The 24,611-nt window shown below is 35.2% G+C and overlaps 1 protein-coding gene across 5 annotated transcripts in view; it reads left to right on the top strand.

Moving 5' to 3' along the window:
* CNTN5 (contactin 5) overlaps window positions 1-24,611 on the top strand; it is a 603,192-nt gene that overhangs the window by 404,187 nt on the left and 174,394 nt on the right. For all 5 annotated transcript variants that reach the window (XR_005628589.1, XM_039718730.1, XM_039718731.1 and 2 more), the window contains one exon: window positions 16,709-16,804. Coding sequence is in view for 4 of the 5 variants with exons in the window: in XM_039718730.1 (XP_039574664.1) it covers window positions 16,709-16,804 (96 nt within the window). In the remaining variant the exon portion in view is untranslated. The remainder of the gene's footprint in view (window positions 1-16,708; window positions 16,805-24,611) is intronic.

The following is a 24,611-nucleotide window of genomic DNA, read 5'->3' as shown; positions in this document are numbered from 1 at the left end:
TCTACTCTTCTGGCAGAAAGTTTCCTTGGAGAGATTCTATACTTGATCAGACAGCGCAACTTGATCAAGGCTGGTCCTGCTTTTAGCAGATGATTGTACATGATCTCCAGGCATCCCTTCCAACCTCAATTATTATATGACAGCTTTATGGAGGAGAAAAGTTTCTTAGAGAATGTCAGATTCCAGTTCCAAGTCTAAATTACAGTTAACTTGCTGTAGGCTGGATACCTGTGACACAAATTTTGCCATCCTCACCTACTGTCCACCAAATAGAAGAAAACAATGCAAGATATCTTGTTGCATTAGGTGTGAGCACGAAACAATATAACACAGAATTGACTTCAACTGCTGAGAGTTGTAGGCAGACAGACAGTGCCATGGAAGGTGGTGACACATGCAAGGGAAGCTGGAGACATGAAGCCATGTCTCTGCACAAAGCTCTTCTGCATTTTCAGTTTCAAGGGTGGACAAAAACCAGCATTGCTGTGTTCACATACTGTGAAGAGCAGCGGCTCCTAAACCATTTTCCTCTGCAGTGCTAATGTTGATAACTTTCCATACCCACAAATGCTAAGCACTGATCTTGAGGCTGTTTCAGTGGAAAGAGTTGGATGCCCAGAAATTATTTTTAAAAAATGTAACAAAATAAGTGTGTGACTCACAGCTTGATTTTTGTATTTTATATCAATAAAATTCTTGCTGATGTAAATGAGAGAAAAATTTAAGCTTACAAAAATAATGTCTTCCTGCCTCTAACATGGACCACACAGCGATTAGATTACATAATTTGTCTGATAGAAGTGAAATTTGTTTCCAGGGTGTGTTGAATGTCACAACTGTCCTCTGAGATCCTTGTATTTGCCAACATCACAGGGTGCCCATTTACCCAAGTTGGAGAGGCTCATGCTTTTAACATTAAGAGACTCTGACTGACTGTGTCACAGTACCTAAATTGCAGTATTTTTTTTAACATTGAGGCAAGGAATCACTTCTTTTTCATTATTTCAATAATAATTTCAAAATATTTTAAATGCTCTTTAAATATAATTATTTATATTTACATGGTAATATGGCAATGTTTTAGAGCTGGAAATTAAGCACTTGGATACTTAGCAGATAAGTGTCTGCTGATGAGATCCATTTATTCCATGAAAGGACAAATTGATATTTTGCCCAGTTTCAGGCCCACCAGTAAAGACATTAGAAAGCTCAGGAGAATTCAGGAGAATCCACCAAGTGGTGAGGGCTGAAGCACTTGCCACCTGGGGAGCAACGTGGGGGAGCTGGGTTTGTTCATCCTGTAGCAGAGATGGGAACTAGCAGTATCTCTCCAGTGCCTACCAGGAGGTTTAAAGACTTTTCAAAGTGGTGATTACCAGCAAGAAAAGAGAAAACAGGCAAAAACTGGAGTGAAAATCATGAGAAGAAACATGTTCTCTATGAGGACAGCTAGGCAGTAGCACAGATTCCCCTGAGAGGTTGTGCAGTATCTGTCCTTGGAGATTTTCAAGAGCCATCTAGATGAAGTTCCAAGCAACCTGGTTTAACATTTTGGATGACCTTACTGTGAATGTGATCAGGGACCTCCTGAGCCCACTCCACACAGAATTATTCTCTCATCCTTTGATTTTTCTGACTTCCATATTCTGTGTGTCCCTTCTTCTGCTAAATAAATTTGACTGTGGTATTGCAAGTAGCACATCTGTATTGTTAAATTTAACTGAAATATACTTCAGGGTAGGGCTGTGAAGTGCAATATTTTCAGTTTATTCAGAAGACAAAGACATTTATTTTCATTTTCCGCAAGATAGGCAGAAAGCACTTTGGCACCAATTTGGATTACACAGAGAAGCAGGAATAAAGAAACCAGCACTTTTGTGTATTGAATTAGATATATAAAATACATTTAAGGGTGGCTTCAGTCCTTCACTGTAGGAATAACATAAAATAGAATGTTCATCACCCAGTTTCAGATTTTTGAACTTATTTTTGGGAGGGAAGTTACTGTTAGTTTAGGAGTTTCAGCAACTGATATTTGTTTAGGGGAGAAAATCAAAATAAAGAGTGAGCACATCAAGACATTTTTTTCCCCCAGTCCTGTGAGCTTGCTTATATGACAGAATATCTAAATGACAAACTGTCTCTTCAGGTTTTGAAAATTTGCTTGAATGTATAGTTTAGGGGTAGAAGACATAAAGCATCCTCAAGAAATATCAGTTTTAGTTTTAAAATACTGAGTTTACATGTGCCCTGAAAATAAATGAAAGACAGATTTTTAAACTTAGAGGAAAGAGACGTCTACACAGTGGGACTTTTGTCATCTGGTCCTGTGGCACTGTGGCATTTGAAGGTCAAATTGCAATGAAAGCTCTGACTCCATTGGTCACAATTCCTTACAGGGGGACAAAAGCAGCTCTGTTTCTCCATCTGCTATCTGCTGCAAACATACTTCTTACTAGTGGAGATGTTGAAGGATGTCCAGTCATAAGCAAAAAGCATCCACGTTCTCCCCGATTTTCCCCTTCTACCTTGATGCAGAAAAACCTTGATGCAGACAAACCTTCTACTTTTATGTCTGTCACAAAGGAGAGCATGTTCTTCCTCCTTAACACCTGTCCATCATTTCCACATATCCTCTGAATCATAAAATATAGATATATGTCCTGCACCTGTCATCTTTCCCTTATGAAACAACATATTCTTGTCCCAGGATTTATGGGATTAAAGAACATACAGGAGAGCATAAAAAAGAGTATTTGTCTACTGTACTTGTTCTTCCAGAAATTAATTACATTAAAATTTGCAAAGGAATTTCAAATTCCCCCCTTTTAAGACTGCTTTTATGCTGTGACCAATAACAGTAGGCATAACTTTTGGAAACATTACATACTGTAATGTAAGTGTAGGCAAATTTCTTTGCTGTAAGATAGAGTATGGAAAAAATTGTAATTATTTTAGTCCACTATAGTGAAATGACTTTTCAAATTTGTATCTGTATGCTGAACACAACATTATGATTTCCACCTAAAGCAGATGTCCTGCTCTTCCTTCTTGAGAGAAATGTTCTATATCATTTTTTCTGAGCTACACCTGAAAATTTTCTTTCAGACCAGAAGACATACTAAGCTTGATCTTCCATGTCAAGCAAAGCAATTCGAGTCCACATATAGGCTAGAATTCTTCTGTAGAACACTTCCTTTTGGAGGAGTCTTATGAAGGCTTCTGGAATCAGATCCCACGTGAAAATACTCATGTTGCACAAGCAAATGAAAAAGAGCCTTGTTTCAGAATCAGTATGAATGACAGCCTCTGAAAGGTTGTTTGGCTCTGTGTTTTCTGAATGACAAGTCATCATTCCACAGTAAATATGTGTGCCTACCACGAATACACTGGAAGGGTACCAGAAATCTTTCCAGAATTCTTGCAAAAATTGTATGCATGTTTTTGTCATTGATATAATTGACTAGCGTAGACCCTCAGTGTGAAACAGCCTTGGAATATATTCTCAAATGCACGAGTACACATATCCTTGAATAAATCAAATTTTGCCTTCTCTTATTCACACAAGAACATAAAACAAAAGGACACGATAACGTCTGTGAACCTGCCCTGGAACTTTTTAACCTGAGATATCTTAAGGTGAATGCTTAGGATGATGCTAGCTAAGCAATAGACACTCACTTGCCTTTACCAAAATCTATTCAAATGTTTAAATTTTTTTTTTTTAAATTTCATGAAAGATTACTTAAGTTAATGATTCTGGAAATTACTTTCTACATTATGTAAGAAAAAGGCCGGACAGGAGCTATTTTATCAAAAAGCTATTGAGCAGTTTGCTGGAGGTAAACAGAATTTTTATTGCCCTCATCACCAAAGTATTTGATGTGCCTTCTCTACAGGCATTGTGCCATGAGCATCTGTGCCAGCTCTACTGAAAAGCATGTCTATAAGATCTAACAAGACTGACCAGTCATTCGTGTCTACAAAATGCTTCAGGAAATCACAAGTCTTCTGGAGAAATTCACTGCAATAATATAAGAAGATGAAATGACACTTCAGAAAAACTGTAAAGAAAATAAAAGTGGAATTCCATTTATTTTTCCAGTAATCCCAGTGACCAGGAATACAACCATTCCATTAACTGGAAAACAAAGAACCCAAATAAAGTGGGGGATAAACAAAAGTAACATCAAACTAATGAAAAAATTGTCATAAAAGGGTGTAGTTTGTTGAATGACTTAACCCTATTTACATTGTATTAAAATCAATATTTTTCAAAGTAAACTTTTTGAAAGAACTGATTTCTTTTCTTCTATGAGATGTCACTGTATTATTTTAATTTCCATTATAGTATTATTTTATCTTGTGTCTATTTATTTTGCCTTTGGCCTCTTGAGTCTGCTATTTGGGCAGGGGTGTGTGTGTGTGTGGGTGTGGGTGTGTGGGTGTGTGTGCATTTTTTTACAACAGTTATTTCCAAACTTCATTTTGTGCTGTCTCTCAGAAGTTGTTATGGCCCACATTGTATCTCCAGCTTCAAGTGTTTAGTTCAAATCTTCATAAAAGCACTAGGCTTTTATGGACCAAAACCACATTTTTGTACCACCTCCTATGACCCACTGATGATTGCAGGACTGTTGGACAGAAATCAGCGTTTACAGCTTTGCTTGACAAATGTGTTTGGTATTTGTTGAATGTTTGAGTATTCCTTATCATAATGATTATATCATATTAATTCACCTATTATTTTGAAGGCATAGAAATGCAGACTGGGAAACTGAAACTATTTTTTTCTAACAGAGCAGCATTGAGATTATATTCATAGGAACTGAGATTTAAAACTGCCTAACAAGACATTTGGAACTTAAACAATAACGCAGTGCAACCTCAGGTAGTAAATAAAAAGATAGCTGAGAGAAGTGATGAAACAAAAATTATATTTTTTCACATACAACAGATTTAACATTATTTATTAATGATAGCTATGTATACCAACATGCAATTTGTGTAGTTTGATTATAGATAGTAAAATATATGAGTGCATTTTCATTTTCTAAGATGTGCCAAAAAAAACCTACTGATTAGATTGTAATTTAGAGTATGACTATGGAAAATACTTTAAGAATTTAAGACTAGCTTGTTTCTTCAGTCAGCTGCACTTACATTAGAAATCATTGTTAGGATAAAAAAATATCAATCCTTCCACTTTTAATTAGAAAATATGTTTAGCCTTTGTACATATATCCCATCATATGCATCTAATAAGTTCCTATTCAATTCTAACTTAAGAGAATGAAGCACTCAAATAATTTGAAAATGTTTTAATAATGTTGGAATTTAAAAGGAAGGAATTAACAGGTAGAAATACTCAAGCTGCATTTGTGAGGATGAGGAGCAGGTTTATACAATAAGTAAACATCTTTTCTGCTTCTACTTAAAATCAATACCTACCCAAAGGCAGCACTTCTCTGACATTACAAGTGTTTCTAAGAGAGAGAGATAGTTTCCTACACTTTTTATAAAGTCAATGTCATAAAGTAGATCTATAACAATATATCTTCCTTATTTTGAAAGCCTTTTGCTTCCACTGGAACTAAAACAAATAAGTAGAAAATGCCGTCTGATTTTGTGCATGCTGGATGAAATCTCTGAGTCATCTTAAGATGGACATTTATTGCAGCATTAAGGTGGTGCTAATTCTGTTATCCTTTTTTCTCCAGTAAGTGTCTTCCCAAGGTGCAGTAGATTACGTTTTCTGTGTATCAATCAGGCTCAGCAAACTGAGCTGGAAGTTTCCCTCTATATGTACATTAATCACCAGACAGGTAGCCAGAAGTCACATTGTAAAGTTCTTCTAAAAGTCAATGTAAAATCCTTTAATGCATGTAACGTATAGATTTTCTATGCTGCAGAATGATATGAAACACATTAGGTGTAGGTAGAAGTTGCTTTAAATTTAGAGCTGTCATCTTTGGCCCACATGAGCAGTATCTTAGCATACAATTAGTGCCACAATAAGAAAGATTATGAGGTAAAGGGCTGAATTTACCTTCATTTAGACATTATTTCAAAACTTCTATGCTCATATCTTAATCTCCTATATAGCTTTAAAAAAATTGGTTAGATCACTGCTTTACTGCTAAGAGTAAGAAACTGTTTACTTACAAAGGTCTAACACAGTTTAAAAAAATATATTTGGCTTTTGTTACTTTTCTGATATATATATGAGAGGAATCCTTTACCATCTTCTACTTAGTTTTATCAGGACACCGTAGGCAAAATAATTATGTTGAGAAAACCATCTGAAGATCAAGGAAATAGTAAATTGCCTCTAAATACACTTTATTCATTCTCCTTTAATGTCAGACTGTCAACATCATAGGCAGCTGCAACTGATCTAATTGTTTTGATTTCCTATTTAATCTGTTGCACTACTGGGATGCAATTCATTCATGTCAAGTTGACATCTAAAATAGGTCAAATGAATCAGGCCTTTGATGTGTCTATTTCTTTGCATTGCCTTGAAAGGAAGACTAGGATAGCTGGCTCAGATATAGCTATAAGGCAACTGTGTTTTTGTGGTAAAATGTTAGAAGGAAATAACTCCTTCCAAGAAAAAAAAATTAAGTTCAAATAATAGGGATAACAATGTAAGATTTTACTTAATTGCATCAAAATCATTTATATAAAAATCAATCTTTAAGAAGTCTTTTTCAGGACTAACACCAAATTGTTACCTATAAGTATAATCACATATGAACCTCCTCAATTACTAGTCGCCATTATTTAGTCGCTATAGCATTCATTTTAGGTTTGCTTACCTTTTATTAAAATTTGGTAGACCATAGATATTTATGATATGACTATCTGAATCAGTAAGTCTAAATACTCTAACACGATGTTTTTACTCATTGTGAACTTAATTACAGCTAATTTTAATCTAAAATCAATGCTTTTATTGTTAATTGGAAACGTATAAAATCTAGTAGTAATTGACTTGGATAAAATTAATGTATACTACCACTGAGGTTATTCTTGTCAATAATTTACAGCTACATTGATGAAAATGCCATTCATATCCTCACAGTGTGAAACATGTTAACAATGAATTAACAAAAATAATTGATATTAAATTACACTGATAGTATGGATGCAATTCTCCCCAGGTATTTAGGTACCATTTCCTTACATGCCACTCCTTCAAAAGAGATTTCATCAATCGTTATTAAAGTAATAACACTGCAATAATCTGGTACCATTTTCCTGTGATGTCCCACATATCAATGAAAAGCCTTCATATTTCTATTATTTTTATATTTTTAAGAGTATGTCTTCATTTGCTATTACTTTTCATGTAAAAGATTTATGCATGAATATTTATATTAGAAATTATATTCCTCTCTATGGAAACAATTATGCACATTTTAAAATCAGTATACAAACTGAGTCCAAGGGAACCATTTCTAGGATGGAATTCCAAGAATCACGTGAAGCTTATTTGTAGGATCAGTGAAACTCACTAGGAGATTGGTTCAGAAACTAAGATATTTTCTTTTAAGAAAAAGATATTATAGAAAACTTTTTATTTTTCTCACCTTTAACTCCATCAGATTTTTTTTTAATGTTTAGGCATTTATCACTGTAAGATGTTTTCTGTAATGCAAATTATTCTCATAACTTTTCTCTAAAGCCTTTCAGATTTATCAACCCCTTTTTACAAATATGGCATCAGAAAAACACATCATACTTATCTGACAGAGAAGTTTTTAAAGGACCTGATTTTCAGACAGCAAAATCCCAGCACTTTTTGCTGAAAACAACTACCATTCTCACTGGAGCTGGGGTAAACAAATTCCTTTTATAACATATAATCTTAACTTATCTGGAAGCTGACAGGTATGAGTAAGATTTTACCCCTGAAATATTTCAGACACTCATATGCAACATTTCACCTATTATTTTTTTGTTAGCTGTATTAGGTCCTTTGTAAATTAATATCACATTCAGAAACAATCCTTTCAGTACATCTGAGGTTACGGATCTATTTATTCAAAGCTTGTCAATGATCATCTGCCAACACTGCTGCAAAAACTGTTCATGTGTAACTGCTTAATCCCTGGATTTTGTTTCCTGGATTTTCCTTTTGATATCCATTACTATCTAATTCATTTTTTACATAAATTCATAATATTAGAATCTGGAGATTCCCCTTTACAGTCTTCATTTCACAGTCTCTAATTATTTGCTCTACTTCAGTATGAAGTCCAGACTATTTTTTGAACACATTGCGTCTTGTTTTCCTGAATTGAATTTTTGCTTTCTTTATATTGTCTATTCAAGACAGAACCTTGGATTCTTTTCCTGATGCTATATTTACTCTGTTATACCAAAAGAACATCATATATTTAAAATGGCTAGACCCTTTCAACAATTTCCCCCACATCCTCTTTAATGTCTGACACTCTCTGAATACCTACTATAGCTCCTTTATGGTACCTTCCTACTAGGCTAGTACTACAGGTCTGACTACTGTGACAGAAGTTTTCCTATTCCATAGAGAATTAATCTATTCAGGGCCCAAATCTTCACAAGCCTGAAATGGGGGTTTTTTTTGTTTTTTTAAGTGGTTGATTTTACCCATGCTACTCAATAGCTATACTGAACCAGTGCTTATGTGTGGCAAAGCTTTGTCTAAATATAGGACTGTGATCATGGTCAATGATAGCTTTAAATCTTAAAAGTGCTGTGTAATTCATTTTTGTTAATTAGGAGGAAGCATGGTTCCTTGGTAGGATGCCCAGACCTGTCCTGTTTGCAAGGTCAGTTGGCTCCTCCGGAAATATCGGTCCAGGTTTGTTTTGTTTTGTTTTTTAAAGGATTGTACGTTACTATGGTTAGGAGAAGCAGCAGGATTAGACACCATGGTCTAGTATTTGGTACTCTCGAACATTGTACTGTCAGCAGTCCATATGAGAAAAGAAGCTGTCCTGCTGGTCTTCCCCACTGCATTTGGGAGAAATACACCAAATTGCCCATAACTTCAAAATCAACAGCCTTACAGCTTGGCTTGCATTTAGTTTCAGTAACAAAAGTCATTTAAAAAAAAGTTACAGCTGAGACATACTTGCTAGCAATTTGCTTTGCTCTAGGAAGGTCAGTTAAAAAGAGAAGCAATTATTAGATTGCTTAAAGAAATCAATCTTGTTGTTGTGGAGCACCTAACCAACATAGTTCAGGAAACATATTTTAGTTTTATTTCTATTGATCTGCGGGTGATAATATATAATTGTGACAGATGGCAAAGGAGTTAAAATATAGATGAACTGCTGAGGGATTGTTGTCTGATATACATTCCTAAAGCAAAGACTGTGATTACATCTTTGTGCAACGTTGTCTCTGCATGGCAGTCTGCATAATGCTGGAGAGGAGAGGAGAGGAGAGGAGAGGAGAGGAGAGGAGAGGACAGATGCTTCATCTTATGCAAGCTCTCTGGCACTAATATGTGCAGAATTAGAAAATAAGTGACAGGGAAATAATATTAGAATGCAAAGAGAGCGATGGGAGAAGTAAATGTCTTTTAAAAAGCATTTGAAATGGCTTTAGCAAAGACTTTATGAAATTATGAAACCTTCTAAGGCTGTTTATATTTTCTGATCGGATAAATAAATAAATATTGTGCCATTCATTTGCAACACATTAGGTCATTAAAGGAATGTTCAGACCACCTTCACGGGGCTATTAATTAATTTATGTGGTACAGATTACAGATTGAAAAGATCAAAGTACATAGATGGCAATTTATAGTTGCTCAGATGACTAGTGACAATTTATCTTTGATAAACTCTTACTTGTAAATTACATGCCCATATCCTAAACAGTGATTCTCGGTGGCTGATACCACCCTGACATTAAGCAAAATAACATGATCCAATACAAACTGATTTATCAAAAACATTAACTAACATCATATGTAACAACAAGCCTCTACCTAGGCAACTCTCTATATTTGCAAGGCCTTCATTTCCAGTTGAGCTCTTCAGCTAAGACCAAAGTCTTCCACATTTACTCCTTGGATGTGTCCAAGCACTTAGTTATCTTATCACAATTGACTTGTAGGTCATGCTGGGCACTACAACTCTTAGAGGAGATCAAATAAATAATTTCTGGGAGATTATGACCTTCTTCTTTTCTTTATGACAAAGCAGAAGTGAAGTATGGAGGCATTTATACACATTAGTCTGCCAAAAAGTCAGTGCAGCAAAATTACCTGCCTAGAGTGCAGTCAGAATTTGATATGTCATGTCTCATGGAAATGGTGTCTAAAACACTACAGCTGTTACTGGAACCTGAACAATCATGCCACTCGCCAAACCTTAGATCTGAACTGTGGTTCTCAGATATTTGTCTCAGTTCATGAATTCTGAAACAAATTATGAAAAATGTGGGGGGAGAAAAAAAAAAAAGACTAGTAGCTGAAACACTATCAAATATCTTGCATATTATCTTCATAACAGGGACCCTGGGAGGTCAGGCTCTTCTTTCATTTCCTGCAGATTCTTTGTCTGTATCATGCCAGCAAGACAGTCTCAAATACAGATACTGTGGAAGTTGTAAAGTTTTTAATTTAGATGAGCTCAGTGCCATCACTTCTGAACTTGGGAAAGCTTACTTCCTTTGCCACCATAATAGTATTTTAGGAGTAGAATCCATGAACTAAAAGTAATAAAAATATATAAGAAATGTTTTAGTGCACTTTCTATTATGAATTAGCTCAATGAAATAAAGGACAAGTTATCTTTAATGATTTTTTCACCCAGAGGGTAGGAAAAGTCGTTTTCTGTGCGCTACTGTTACAGCTTCCTGTGAACCACAACACCTACACTGGAATTTTCCAATAAACTGTATGGAGATTAGTCACTGTCCATTTCATATCACATCATATGATAAGAAACTGTACTATGACAGTCATTCTGTGTCTAATCTTCCAAAATCCCAACTGGCTGTGATCTTTAATTACTGATTAAAAGAAAGAAAAGTCACATCCAGCTGAAGAAACTCATAACAAAATGAAAGATTGTTTGCAATGTATCCTTGAATGTGCTGCCTCCCAGCTTCCCCTGCCCTCCTCACTGGCAGAGCACGAAGCACTCAAAAGTACTTGAGTTCAGATAATCACTGCTCAGCAACAATGAGCACATCAATGTTTTGTCAACATTATGCACATAAATCCAAAACACAGCACGGCACCAGCTACTAAGAAAATTAACTCAATTTCAGACAAAACCAGGACATTAGGATAGTAAATTTTTTCTCTAATATATTGTCTTATGATAGAATGTATTTGCCACATTTATGGACTTCACTGCGATAGGAAATGTAAAAAGTATAAAAACGTATTAAAAAAGCTCTTTTACCTTACAAAGTAAAACAGCTAGATATAATCATGACATACAACTAATAAAGAGCAAACCAGGTATTATTAAATTGTTATTATTTATAAAATTTATATAAATAGAAATACATCATTAAGGACAGAAAAATGTTCTTTTATTTGACTATTTATCTGCCTTTCATAGTGAAAATTTAGTTCAGAGGTAACGAATCAATGGTGTATACATTACATTTCATGCTCATACACATACATAAAAAAATGTTTTGTTTTTGCAACACATCCATGGAGCACCATTATTCAAAGATCCTTCTTTATTTTTTTCTGAGAAAAAACTATCTTGTAGTATCTGAGAAAGGCTCTGATGATGCTAGTTTAAATGTAAGACAGTATCTTGTGTGTCCTTTCTCTGCTTTTCACATTTTTAGAGAGAAATCCTTAAACATTCTTCTGAGTTCCTTGTCACCATTTATCAGCACTCCCTGAAAAAATCTGTGCATCGACCCCCTTTCCTTAAAGCATTTTAACAGCTCTGCACATGTACAGGGAAAGAGGGTTGTTGTCATGCAGCCTTGGACTGCATAATTGTTTCTCTACGCTCTCTCTATTTCTGTTTTTGCATAGTAACTTCTCTGAGAACAACAAAAAACCCACCTTTTTCACATCATGTCAGTCTGATGATCCATGAAGAATTAAAAGCTTTCTGGTAATAAGTAATAACAGCAGCAATGATAATAAGCATTATACATTCTAAATTTGTTTGAATCTTGCCCTTATTTTCTCACTTAAAAGTCATATGGTAATGTGCTTTTTGAAAGTTCAAGATGTATGCTTCTCCCATTATCAATGGTGACATGATGTTTCTGTTATGGTAGAAATCTTTTTTCCCAAACTTCCTTTCACACTTTTTCTAGTAAATAACTTCAGTATTAAAAGTTACACTTAGGTCAAATGAGTGACCCTACTATTACAGCTCTATTTACTTAATCTGGTATTCCTAGAAAATAAGTGTGTGTATGTCAATATAAAATAATCTATTCATTTTCTTGGACTGTTGGATATTCTGAGTATTGTGTTTAATTCATCCAATGTAAAGCTTTCCTATTCAATCACACGTGACATCTTTTCAATACTCACCTTTCATTATTCTATAGCTTGTGTTTGTGGGTTATTAAACAGAACATTTATATTTTCCATTGTTTAGAGTGTACAGTCAAACCATGTTTTTGATTTAGGTTATAATGGGATTTTGAAAAACATGTTTTGCTGGAATTCTTCTCCCTGTAAATCTTACCTTTTTAAAGAGCTACAATTCTAGCTCAAGGTCTATTTCTTAGTCCTGTCTTTCAAATCCAAGGAGAGGAAGGCTACCCTCTCTTTGTGACAATGTAATAAATAAGTTTGTCCTTGGCCTGACAGAAGAATCTCTCCTTGTGTAGAGCTATTTTTACCTTATTGGAAAGAATATTGCCTGCTTTATACTTGCCTTTTGGTATCTTCAGGATATGTCTTTAAACATTTTAATACATTTCATATTATGTCCATTTTAAACTCCATAATAAATTTGCATATAAAACAGTTTAAACTTACAGAACCAGGCTGGCAGAGGACATTGTTCTGCACCAATCTAATTTCTACTTTAAAGCTAAATTGACTGGTTTAAGTCACTGATAATGAGGTAGAGAGACTTTTACAGCTTCCATGCTAGGTTACCAAGCAATAATTGCCTACAATAAAAACAAGATCTGTTTTTCATCTTTAATTTGATCCCAATTTCATAGTAGTTACCCCTCGACTGTTGACTGGGTCACAAAACCCTGTTGTCCCCATTAGCTGCAGCAAGCTGATGAACACTGTGAATCAATGATCCCTCCTGCACATACCTAAAATGCAAACTGCAGTGAAGGTGACTTGGAAGGCCATTAAGTGATAAAAACTGCTTCAACTTTTGTAAAAGTCATTCTGTCAATGGCAGAACATTTCCCCTTTTATTTAAATGGGTTTTTTTGTTGTTAGACCTGCAAAGGTTTTTGGTTTCTTTGACTGCCTTGAGGTTTTTCTCATTTATTTCCCTTTATTCTTTTACTTTCTGTGGAAGTCCTCTTGTGCTGAGTCTTGTTAAAACTGATAATCTTGTGGTGGTGTCATTGTCCCACAATGCATAGCAATACAAAGGTATATGTGCCGAGAGAAACCCATTCTTTTGGTCATCTCCAAAACATGGGAATAGCCGCTGTGGAGAGAGCTGCACTACCTGGCAGTTCCTTTGGATCAGATGTATAAAGGGTTTTCCAAAGTTTATAACTACGCTCAAAGATCAAATACTTCACTGAGCTAATGTAAATACACTTGCAGTATAAATTTGACATCCAGAAAGTACTGTACCAAACCCATTGGCATCATCAGTAGCTCTGGAATTTCTCTCCTATTTCCATTTTACAGTGGAGACCACTCCTGTCTCACAGCTTGTACGCTAGTACCACTGTATAAATTTTTTTAATTGAATAATTTCTCAGCAGCAAAGGAAATTTGGTTACTCCTGCCACATGCACTCCATCTAAATGTGCCTTGTGTGTTTTACATATATATTGTTAATAATAAGTTAAGGTAAACATTGTGGCTGGCACTTAACTACATTTTTTCAAAGTGGTCAATGCTGTTTCTTATGTTAAAAAGTATGGGAGTCATGTAGCTGAACCCCAGGAATTGCTTTGAAAATAACATAGTATGTATTATCATCTTTGCCACTAGCACTGAGATATGAGTACATTAATCTTTCAGGGAAAAAGATGAACACCTATGGAGCACAAGTAGGCATTTTCTTATCAATCAACTATAGGCATCATAATAATAGGAAGGACAAACTCATTCTGTGTGGGTATCACACTTGTTGCAAGTTTATACTGCAGCAAGAATAGTGAACCAGAGGCTGGTGTCACCGTGTGAGAGGTTACAGTTCCCACCTCTAAAGTTGGGTTCTGTCCACCCTTTATTTTATTATCTACCTCTTCAGAATTTTAAAGTGAAATGAAAGATGTTTGTACAAACTTTTAGTAGCTGCCTTTTTTTTTTCCCAGTGTGGATAGATATGTAATGGCTGAGATTTACAATAAAGTAATTAAATTTTCCATTAATTTGATTTTTCCTTATTGGGTTTATTACTTTAATGTGGGGGAACTGAAAGTATGATCCTTCACCTTTCCTTCCTTTTGAGCTTCTCTACATTTATTTGTTTTACAGCTAAATCCCTTCTTTTGTACCTGCTAATCCTTTTTCTGACGTATGCTAACAAGAAATCCAGTTCAGAACGAATAGATAGCCAAAAAAAGCTGAAATTCAAAGCTCTTTGATACTCTCCTCTTCTAGTTTGAAAATAATTGTTTTGAACAAATAGAAACTTGAGTCATACATAGTACTTTTATTTTAAAATAAGAAAGAATATTTTTCATTTGGTGAAAAAAAAAGTATATTTTTCCATCCCAATGCATATGCAAAGCAGAAAATGGAAGAAAAGATAGTCAAAGGTTGCTGTAACTAATAGGAAAATAGTATTTAGTCACCTGAGGACTTAACTAAGAAAATTTAAATTACCAGATGTTCTGCCATCCAAATGTTTCATGCAGGGATGTAGCAGCCCACTATTTTCTGGACACAAAATAATAATTACTTTTCTGCAGAATATGCTGTCAGGTAACATGCATTAGGAGACACTTTTAAGATAAATTACACCTGAATGTATTATAACCCATGGCATGCTTATTTTAATATGCATTACAATATTTAAAATTTTAATTATCTATTAATTAGCAACATTTTTCAAACTTTTGTAATGTAACTCTAATTTTTAAAAAATTCTACTGGATCCTACAAACCTTTTTTTGTTATTCAACCATGATACCTATTGTTGAAATCAAAATACTAACTTATTTTGGCCAAAGACAGCACAAATTTGAATGCATTTAAATTTTAAACTTCTGCCTGTGTCCAAAACATAATTTATAAATGTGGGAAAAAAAATAAACTCAAATTACTTTTGAAAATCATGGGACTTCAGTTTTATGCTCTACTAGGTCTGAAGCAAGATGAGGAATTTCAGCATCTGATATAGAAAACCCAACTGAGAGTAGTTAAAATAGAATTCTACTCCACCTGTTCAAACTGTTTGGTGTTGTCTGGCTCATCCCAGCACTCTGGGCTGTATGCAGAAATTAGGAAGTATGGCTACAGTTCAGTGTCAGTGAGAATAGCTCCCACTGGCCCAATCTATTCATGTTTCTGATCCTCATTTAATGCTTGCAGAAGCTTCTGTATCCTTTTCAAAGATATCTTGTTGCTGCTCTCTTCACCTTGGTCCACATTAGTTTGAAAATTGTCTAGAAAACCCCTGAGAGAACAGAGGTTTTAAACACTGTCACTGGCTATGAGGAATGGGTGAAAACACCAGTCTGACGGCAGAACTGAATTCTCATATCTCTTTACTACAGGTATAAATGCTAGAGCATTGCTATCCACCCCAAATATGATTAATCCATGTTGAGTGTTCTGTGTGGTAAATGGAATAATAGGATCTTCTGGTTGAGAGGCTTTATATAATCACAATGAACTGCTCATAGCAGTGCCCTATATCTTTATTCAAAAATTTTTGTTCCATTAGTGAAATGTTTCTTATTGCCCTGATAGAGGGAAACTTTTGGAGGGAAAATATGTTTACCTACAAATGGTTTGGGCTTATAGCATCAGAGAAATCAGAAGGAAAGTATTCAAAAGAGTAAATGTGCTATACAGTAGAAATGGTCTATAGTTTTAGAACCAATGTGTTGATCTTTCTGTCATCACTATATCCTGTGTGCATTGTCCAAGTGGGATCTGCAACATCATCAGTCTGAGTGTTAGCCAAGCTGCTCCCTTCAGGTTTATTTCTTCTTTTTCACTGTGTATGATTTTCTTCTACTGAAGGAGAAAATCAAGCAGGGTATAGTAAAAGGAAATAAAAGAACTGTTAAATGTATTTCTAAATGGCATATATATATATACATATCTATCTATCTATCTATCTATCTATCTATATATATATATATACAGTCTGCTTCTTTTTTTTTTCCATACTGTATGCAAGTGCACTAAAAAAGGAATAAAGTGCTGATGCAATATGGAATTTTTTGTAATGGAAATAGGTTTATTTTTCAGGCCCTCCTATTATAGATCAATGTATGAAAAAAGGAACAGTCAGCTTTAAAAGAGGAAATAAAATGAAAGTCACGGTACCTACAAATTTTAAAATCTTTGGTATGTAACTAAAATGCTCTGTTCTTTTGATAGATCTGGGGAATTTTAGTGGTCGGACAAGAAGTGCTGTATCTGTACGAGAAGGCCAAGGAGTTGTTCTGATGTGCTCCCCTCCACTTCATTCTCCAGGTACAGTAGGCTGCAGCCTGTATTCATGCTCCTCCTTTACAGTTTCCTCATTATTGGATGCCCAGGATTTTAGATACAATATGTATTTGATTGTGAAACTTCAAAGATGAGATATCCACCATTCTTCTGACAGCTTTTGGAGTACCAAAGCACTAATTTAAGTTCATATATTGCAAATGCCAATGAATAGCAGCAGAGTTTCTGTTACAAGAGTGTCTAATTCCTGGTACAAAACTTGGATGTAACATTAGTCTCCATGCCATCAACAGTGAATATGCTGCCTTGAGGTCACAAAAGATTGCTTATAGTGTTTAGCAGCCTTCAGAAATTATTCCAAATTCCAGTGTCATGGTAATTTTGTTGAGTACAAATTTTATTTTCTTTTTAGTAGTAGCAACAAGATTTGGTTACTTCCTTTCACTGTATAACTTAGTTTCGTAAGTCTGCATGATTGCTAAAAGTCAGAATTACTATAAATTATATGAAATGCCTGTGGATTCCCACATGAAAACATCAGTATTCCAGAAAGGTTACTTTTTTGCTGTTCAAATTGATTATCCTGCAAAATCTGTAGACAGCTGGATACATCCTTATATTTGCATACCATATAACACCTGGAGCCACCATGGTAGACAGAATAATTTGTTTTTCAGTAGATGCAGTATAGCCTATCCTTTTCTTCTCTGGGAAATGATGTCTGTACTGAGGGGATTTTTCTGCTCCAAATTTTGGGCCTGAAGAAAAGTAACATTGCAGATGGAAGATCTGCAGAAAATAAAATCTCCTCTGAGTTCCTGTTAGAGAAATGTGTTCAGTATCTATTTATACTGCAAGGATTGTTATTACTGTATTACAGTTATCAATGCCATCTCTCTGCTTTTCTCTCTTCTGAGCGGATTCTCTTGTTGTGTTTGCCTCTACAATCTTTTTCTGAGTTTGACACTGCAGTCTATATGATGCAATTGAGTACATGATGTTAAGGATTGATAGTGATAAGTAAACTGAGAGGGGAAAGATGTAGACAGAAAAAGTGAGTGATGGTTTCAGCAGTGCAGCTGAATTTCATTTCTCCAAACAAGCTGACATTGAAAGGATAGATGGGCATTAATCAAGAGTAAAATTGTCATACACCTTTTAACAGCTCCCATTCCGCAAAATATGCCCTAATATATTATCAAAATATTTAGAATTCTTTTCCTGAAATTATGCTTCTGAGTTTTATTTAGTCAGATTTAAATACTACTCTTACAGTGATATTGCCTTTGATGGTGAAAACCAGTATCTTTCATTTTCATCATCGGGACAGCAAAACCCCTGCTGTGCAAACTACAGTGCTCAGAAACAGCATCCAGTTGTTTTAATTTATGTTGTTTGAGTACCAGTAGGTTATGCCAACAGGAAGAATTACTTCCAGAAAAATATTTTTGTCCTCTGTTGGCATAATTTTTTCACCATAGCTAAGCCAGAAAAGGTTCTACAGAGTGGTAGAGTAATCAACAAAAGCTGAAAAACTGCACTGATATGTAGATGTAAACTCAAATTTCTGTCAATAAGAAGTTGGCCTCCCTTCCTTTTGTTCATTACATAATGCAAGTAATGCAGTTCTTCATTCAAAGGATTGTCAAGCCCCGGAACAGGCTGCTCAGGAAGTGGTGGAATTCCTGGAGATATTTAAAAAGTGTGTAGATGTGGCTATTAAGGACATGGTTTATTGATGGAACTAGTGCTGGTTTACTGCTTGAACTTAATGATCTTAGAGATCTTTTCCAACCTAAATGAATCTGTGATTCTATCACAGTCAATTTGCTTCCAGCTTCTTACTTGCAAAGTAAGTTCTTGTGGTACTGCAGTAGGACTGCAAGTGGTGTTAATACAATGGCTGGAGTCTCCCTGGAAGGGGGAGAACTACTTCCACAGGCCTGGTGATGTTTCAAAAATAAGTCATTGCACAAAGCCCTAGCAATAAAATACAAGACATTAATGAATGTTGACTGTCAGATCAGAGTCAATTTGCAAAAAATAATTTTGAACAAAACCTGAAATTTCAGAGGGAAGTGTATTATTTTAATTCTGAAATTAAGCAACAAATATGAAACTTCCAGGTGAAAAGGTCTTTTGCCAAGCAGAGGTACTTCAATGATTTGTGTGCAGGAAAATATAAAATTTTTTGAAGCATTCACTTTTTCAGTACTACATTTTAGTTTCTGTGTATGGTTTGCAAAGATGGTATTATCGTCTAAATGGCCCTAAGACATTTTGAACAATAAAATCACACAGGAGACAAACTTTCAAGTAGATCCTAAGATGTTACGGTGGCTATATCTATGCTAAAGACTATTCAGAGCCTGTTTGCAATGTGTGAACATCTCAAATTAACAAGACCATGAGTTATGGGAGTGTTTTTGATGATAGAGAATTTTTTGTGGATGAACACTGCAAGCTTTGCAATATTGACTTGTTCACATTGATCAGCACCTTTATAAATAATTTTCAATTACTTATCACAGGAGATAAATCCATGATACAATATCAAGCCTAATAATTCTCCACAACCTCATAAGCAATTTGTCCATCAACAGAATCCCATTCCTCAATCTCTCCGGTCAATAACTGCATATGAGCTTACCCAAGAACTTCAGCTTGAGCCCTTTTAGACACTGTGGGAAAAGAAAGATGACTTAGTGAAAGACTGTATTGAGAGAGATATAGATTTATTAACTTGTTTTTCAAATGGAAGATAAAGTAAATATTTTTGATTAAATAGTACCTACATTCCATTCTTACAGAATATAATTTTAGAAAAAAAGTCTGAAAGACTTTACAAAGCACCACTGGCTGAAAAAAATACTACACTAATTTCTTTTGACAAGATTTTAATCAGAGAGGCAGTTTCATATGCATATAGACTTGATTTCTGTTTATTTATGCTGTAATATATTATCAAGAGGTAATGCATTAAACATACAAACACACACAAACTTGTGATGTATTTATATTATTCATATAGGCTTTCATTAGATTGTTGTCCAAATATTTTACAAGGAAAACAAGGGGGAATGTGGGGTGGGAAACACACCTGAAATACATTCTGAATATTGCAGTGCAGATTCAGATGAGAGAATTATCTCTTTAATAAATTAGTCTTTTTAATTTATTGTCATTATTGCTGAGTAATAGCAAGGCAAGAAAGTGAAGGAGATATTTTGGAGAGACATTATCCACTCCTTCAAAATGGTGCAGGAAAATATATTCAATGAAAAGATTTTTCTGCCAATTCTTTGTGTCAAACAGCCACCAAGAGATTGTCACCTCCTGCTTTTCCTGAACCATTGCTCAAAAAAAATGCTGCCGCTTACTTCCTTGGGAGTGCTGTATCATTTTGATGTGCCTACTCCAGAAGCTTTCCCACTAGCACTGTTTTTGTTGCTAATCCTTAACTTGCCCCTTGTGAAATATATTAATTGTGGATAACTTGATAATTCATAAACATAACACTTTATATTTTTTTTTTCTTCCATAAACACAATATCTAATTCTTCCCAATTATTTATTTTCTCCAAGAGGGGTTTCCTAGGCAGTTAACTCTTAGTTGTCCTTGCTAAGCAAGAGTTACATTAATTACTGGCTGCTTAAATAACAAGCTTTGTTTGATGTTTCCAATTTAAAATGCTTCTACTGCTTTCTTTCCATAAACAGGATTATGGTTTTTCATTGTGGCATTCTAAATGATGTAAATATAGGGCTTTATTCAGTCATTTAATCATCTTAATTACAAGGTTTACCATAGCAAGATTAAAAATGAATGGAAGTTTTCATCCAGATTTACATGTTTCCCTCAGAATTAATACTTTCAGCTGAGCTTTTTAAGGCTTTTATTCAAGGCTTTCAGTATGAGCTTAATGGAGAACGACGATTCCCATTGTTAGAATGAGTAAAGCCCTGATGCACACAGGGGAAGGCAGATGTGTGCTCCATCCTGCCTCAGAGGGATGCTGCCGTCTGGAGGGAGCTCTGCTACATAATCTATCTGCAGCATGTGACATCTGTACAGATGTTAAAGTCTAATTTTTTTAGTTTTTAATCTCTTTCTACAGGGTAAAGCTGATCTTACAAAGTTTGGAAACTGCGCTGTTAGCTGCAGCTTTTATACCTCCCCTTTATTGTTATAAAACTGTATTTTTCATGAGAAATGTTTCATCAAAGGTGATTAATGCCAGTGCTATGAGGATCACAGTCCTTCCCATCCATGTCTGGATGTCTGCATACTGTGCTGCTAAACAGGAAAGACACTCAAAAATTCCTGCTACCATGTGCCAGAAAACTTTGCCTTGTTCTTCTGTTACCTACACAGTTTTCTTGGTCCTCATATTAATTAGAGAAAGTCACTCAAAATAAAGTTTCTTTAAGTCATTCTAAGCTCCTATTTATATGTACTTCAGATATAGTCAGACATCCACCTTGAACGTAAAAGCAAACCTATCACTTCTTACTGTTCAGGGTCTGCTAAAGGAACATAAAAGCTGCATTTGCATTAAATCTGCAGTTTTGGGCTGCAGCCTCACTGCTAGCTGAAAACCAAATCCAATTGAAATGCAACATAGCCTTAGAACTCCCTTGGTTTGAACACTGCACAAATTATGTATAAAAATAATAAGACAGGCTGTAAATCACCTCATTCAGGTAGAGAATAGTTAGTAAACTTTTTCAGGCAAATTAGTTATGATAACAAGATGGTTATATTTGGGCTGGACTGCTCTTAGTGTGCTCATTACCTTGTTTACAGGCAATTGACTCAGTATCTACATGCAGGACACAGCTAATTCTGTTTCTGAAGGATCCATGCACTCTCTGGATCTCAATTTGCTAAGCTGATTTTGGGAATACAATTCTCAGATGTCTGTCTATATGTAGTTGAAGGTTACAAAGTTTTTTTATGGTTGTGTTGTTATTTTAAAATTAAGTCCCAGGATCCAGACATCCAAAAGTGGCATTTCAGTCCACAACACCAGAAATCTTCTGCCCTATATGTAAATTTAACCATTACCAGTTTCTTCGAGATCACAGGAAGCCCTTAATATCTCAGATTTCTGATGCTCCAGCCCCCTCTAGGCATGAGTGGATGCACTCCATAGCCTTAACCTCTCAGTAGAGGTGAAATTTTTTCCTGACCCTGGCATATACTGTATTAAAACATAGTATGTACTAAGCAGTAAAGTAACATCCAGATTATTTTCTATTATATTGTTGTGGGGTTTTTTGGTTTTTGGGTTGCTTATTTTCAAATTTGAATTTTTAAATCTGCTCTACCATAGGAAGATAAATAATTTTCTTCCAGGAGAGGCCAGTATGTTGGTGAAAGTGAGGTCTCTCCCTTTGCCTTGAGACCAAGGCAGAATTGCTTTGCTGGTGCTTATCAAAGCACTGGAAACTCGCATTTTGCCAAAACAGCTGGACAGGTTATGCCCCTAACCATGACTCTGCCATAAGCTAAACAGAACTTATTAATCACTCAGTATCTTCTCTTAGTTTGTAGAGGTCTATAGGCATGAAGCTGGTGTTGGCAAGTTGAATATTTCATATTCACTGTAAATAATTATCATCTCTTCCTAACTGCTAGACTTGCTGAGAAGGTTGAACTGTCCAATACTCCAGTATACTTCCCCTTCTACTAACAAAAGTGAGGTTGAGAGGAGCACTGATGTTTGAGGGTTGGGGGGTTTTTGTGGTTGTTGTTAGTGGTTTTTTCTCCTTGAAACTTATATACCTGTTATAATGGACGCCAAATCTTAATATCCTAGATTTCACCAGCTGTTGAACTGCACTAAGGGGATCTATATGAACACTATAGAATACCCAGTTATGTTTTGTTTTTCTATTATTGCATGCCATAGTCTGTTCTTCACTCGTTTTAATTCCTAGTAGGAGCCTGATGCTGGGAATCAGAAATAGGCCACTTAAGTAACAGTAGTATAAAATAATTGCTTATTGCACAGGATATAAAGGTTTATTTAATAAACATTATGTCACATAGAGAATACAAGATGACAACTTTCTCATCTCTACTTTGCGTGTCTATAACTTATAAATTATCTACACAGAATGTTTTAAAACCTCTGTTTGAGAGTTCCGTGTATCTGACTGAGTTAGATCATGAGTTCAAAGGCTCCTGCATTTGCCTATTAGACTTACAGCCTTGTGATGATTTCACTTCTATGGATAAGTTGAATAAACCTTAAATTTTACTTTTCAGTAATGGGAGAATAAAAAGCACTAGAGGACAGGTTCAGAGTATCCTAACCTTTATATTCCTATCCTAATTCTGTGTTAACTTCATAGGGTCATCTTATCTCTTCACAAATCACATATTTGCTTGGAAGAATCATAAAGGTGTTTCACTCTTGCATCATCTACTTTGTCACTTTTGCTAGACTGCTTTTGAAACTTTTATGTCTAGTAATGAAAATTTGCATGGGTGTTATCATTAAATACAATGTCCATGGCCCCTGACATTGCTCAACAAAGGAAAGTGTTTTCTTTATTTGTGCAACTGATTGATGACCATGCCTGTAGTTTTCTTTTTGGAATGAAAAAATGCAATTAACTTTTTTTCTTCTATGGTCTTTTCATTACTCAATACATGACCAGTAATTTTGCTGTTGACTTCCCTGAAGCGCATTTTAAGGTTTCCTTCCTCAGTCTTGTTGAAGGCATTTATCTGAGGATATGAAATTTAAGAGTTTGGGAATTACAATATTTTCTGCAGGGCAGCTTTTTAAAATGCTGTATTTGCCAGAGTGGAGTTACTCCCAGTCTGTTGGCAATGTGCTGTTATTAGATTTTAATTGTATTTTAATGATTGCACGTGCCCCAAATTCTAGACAATGTCTTCATAGTAGGTGTATGGATAAATATGTCTATATTTTCTCTCATTTTTTGTTTAGTTGGGTTTCTTATGTTGTTGTTGTTCTTTTGGTGGGATTTTCTGGGTTTTGAATTTATTTTGTTGGTTGGTTTGTTGGGGTTTTTTTTGTAATTTCAAGTGTAATAAATGAACAAAAATGCATGACTGGTCCAACTGTAGTAAATTTTTTAAATTTTAAAGTGTTCAAAAAACCCACAAAAAACCCTCAAAAACAGAAAAAAAAACCCACAAAATTTTCCAGATATTACCCCTGTTAAAAAATCTTCCCCACCTCTCAAAAATGCTAGTAATTCTTTCAAATAATATTCTAACTTACATTAGAAACTGCAAGTTGTGTGTGCCCACACCCACTGGGATCACTCACTAGAGCTGTTTGTCCCCACAGGGACTATGAAAACATAGTGAGGAGAAGATGGTTGACCTTGCCCAATTAAGGCAGCACACAGCAATGGATGATGGGGGCAGCTCTGACAGGGCTCTTCTTAAGGGATGTGTGCTGTAGTTTCACAGTCACAGTATTGTCTACATGTATTACCCCAGCTGACAGCTCAGGAGAAACATAGTGAAAGGAGATACCAAGAAAAGAGGGAAGAAGCATGAGAGATTAATTATTTTTAAAAATATGTGGAGTGTTTTGGCCCTCAGGCTCATGCACTATTGCCTCTCAGGCACCAGCTGTACATAACTATTTGTCTCCATCTTGACAAATAGGACAATGATGAAAAGTTTCTGTAGTGGGCAAGCTCCTCTTCCCTCAAGACAAGTTACTAGCCTGTTACTGATATGTCCCAACCAATTAGACATAACTAACAGAAACCTCTTCGTTTAGGGGTTAAACCAGACAGCATTGTCCTGCCACGTTTAACAGAAATGGATGCTTATGGT

The sequence above is a fragment of the Passer montanus genome, unplaced genomic scaffold (genome assembly GCF_014805655.1).
Source record: "Passer montanus isolate IOZ18808 unplaced genomic scaffold, ASM1480565v1 scaffold4, whole genome shotgun sequence".
In the NCBI taxonomy this organism is placed as follows: domain Eukaryota; kingdom Metazoa; phylum Chordata; class Aves; order Passeriformes; family Passeridae; genus Passer; species Passer montanus.
Note: the sequence above shows the minus strand (reverse complement) of the source record. Positions and strands in the feature narration are given on the sequence as shown.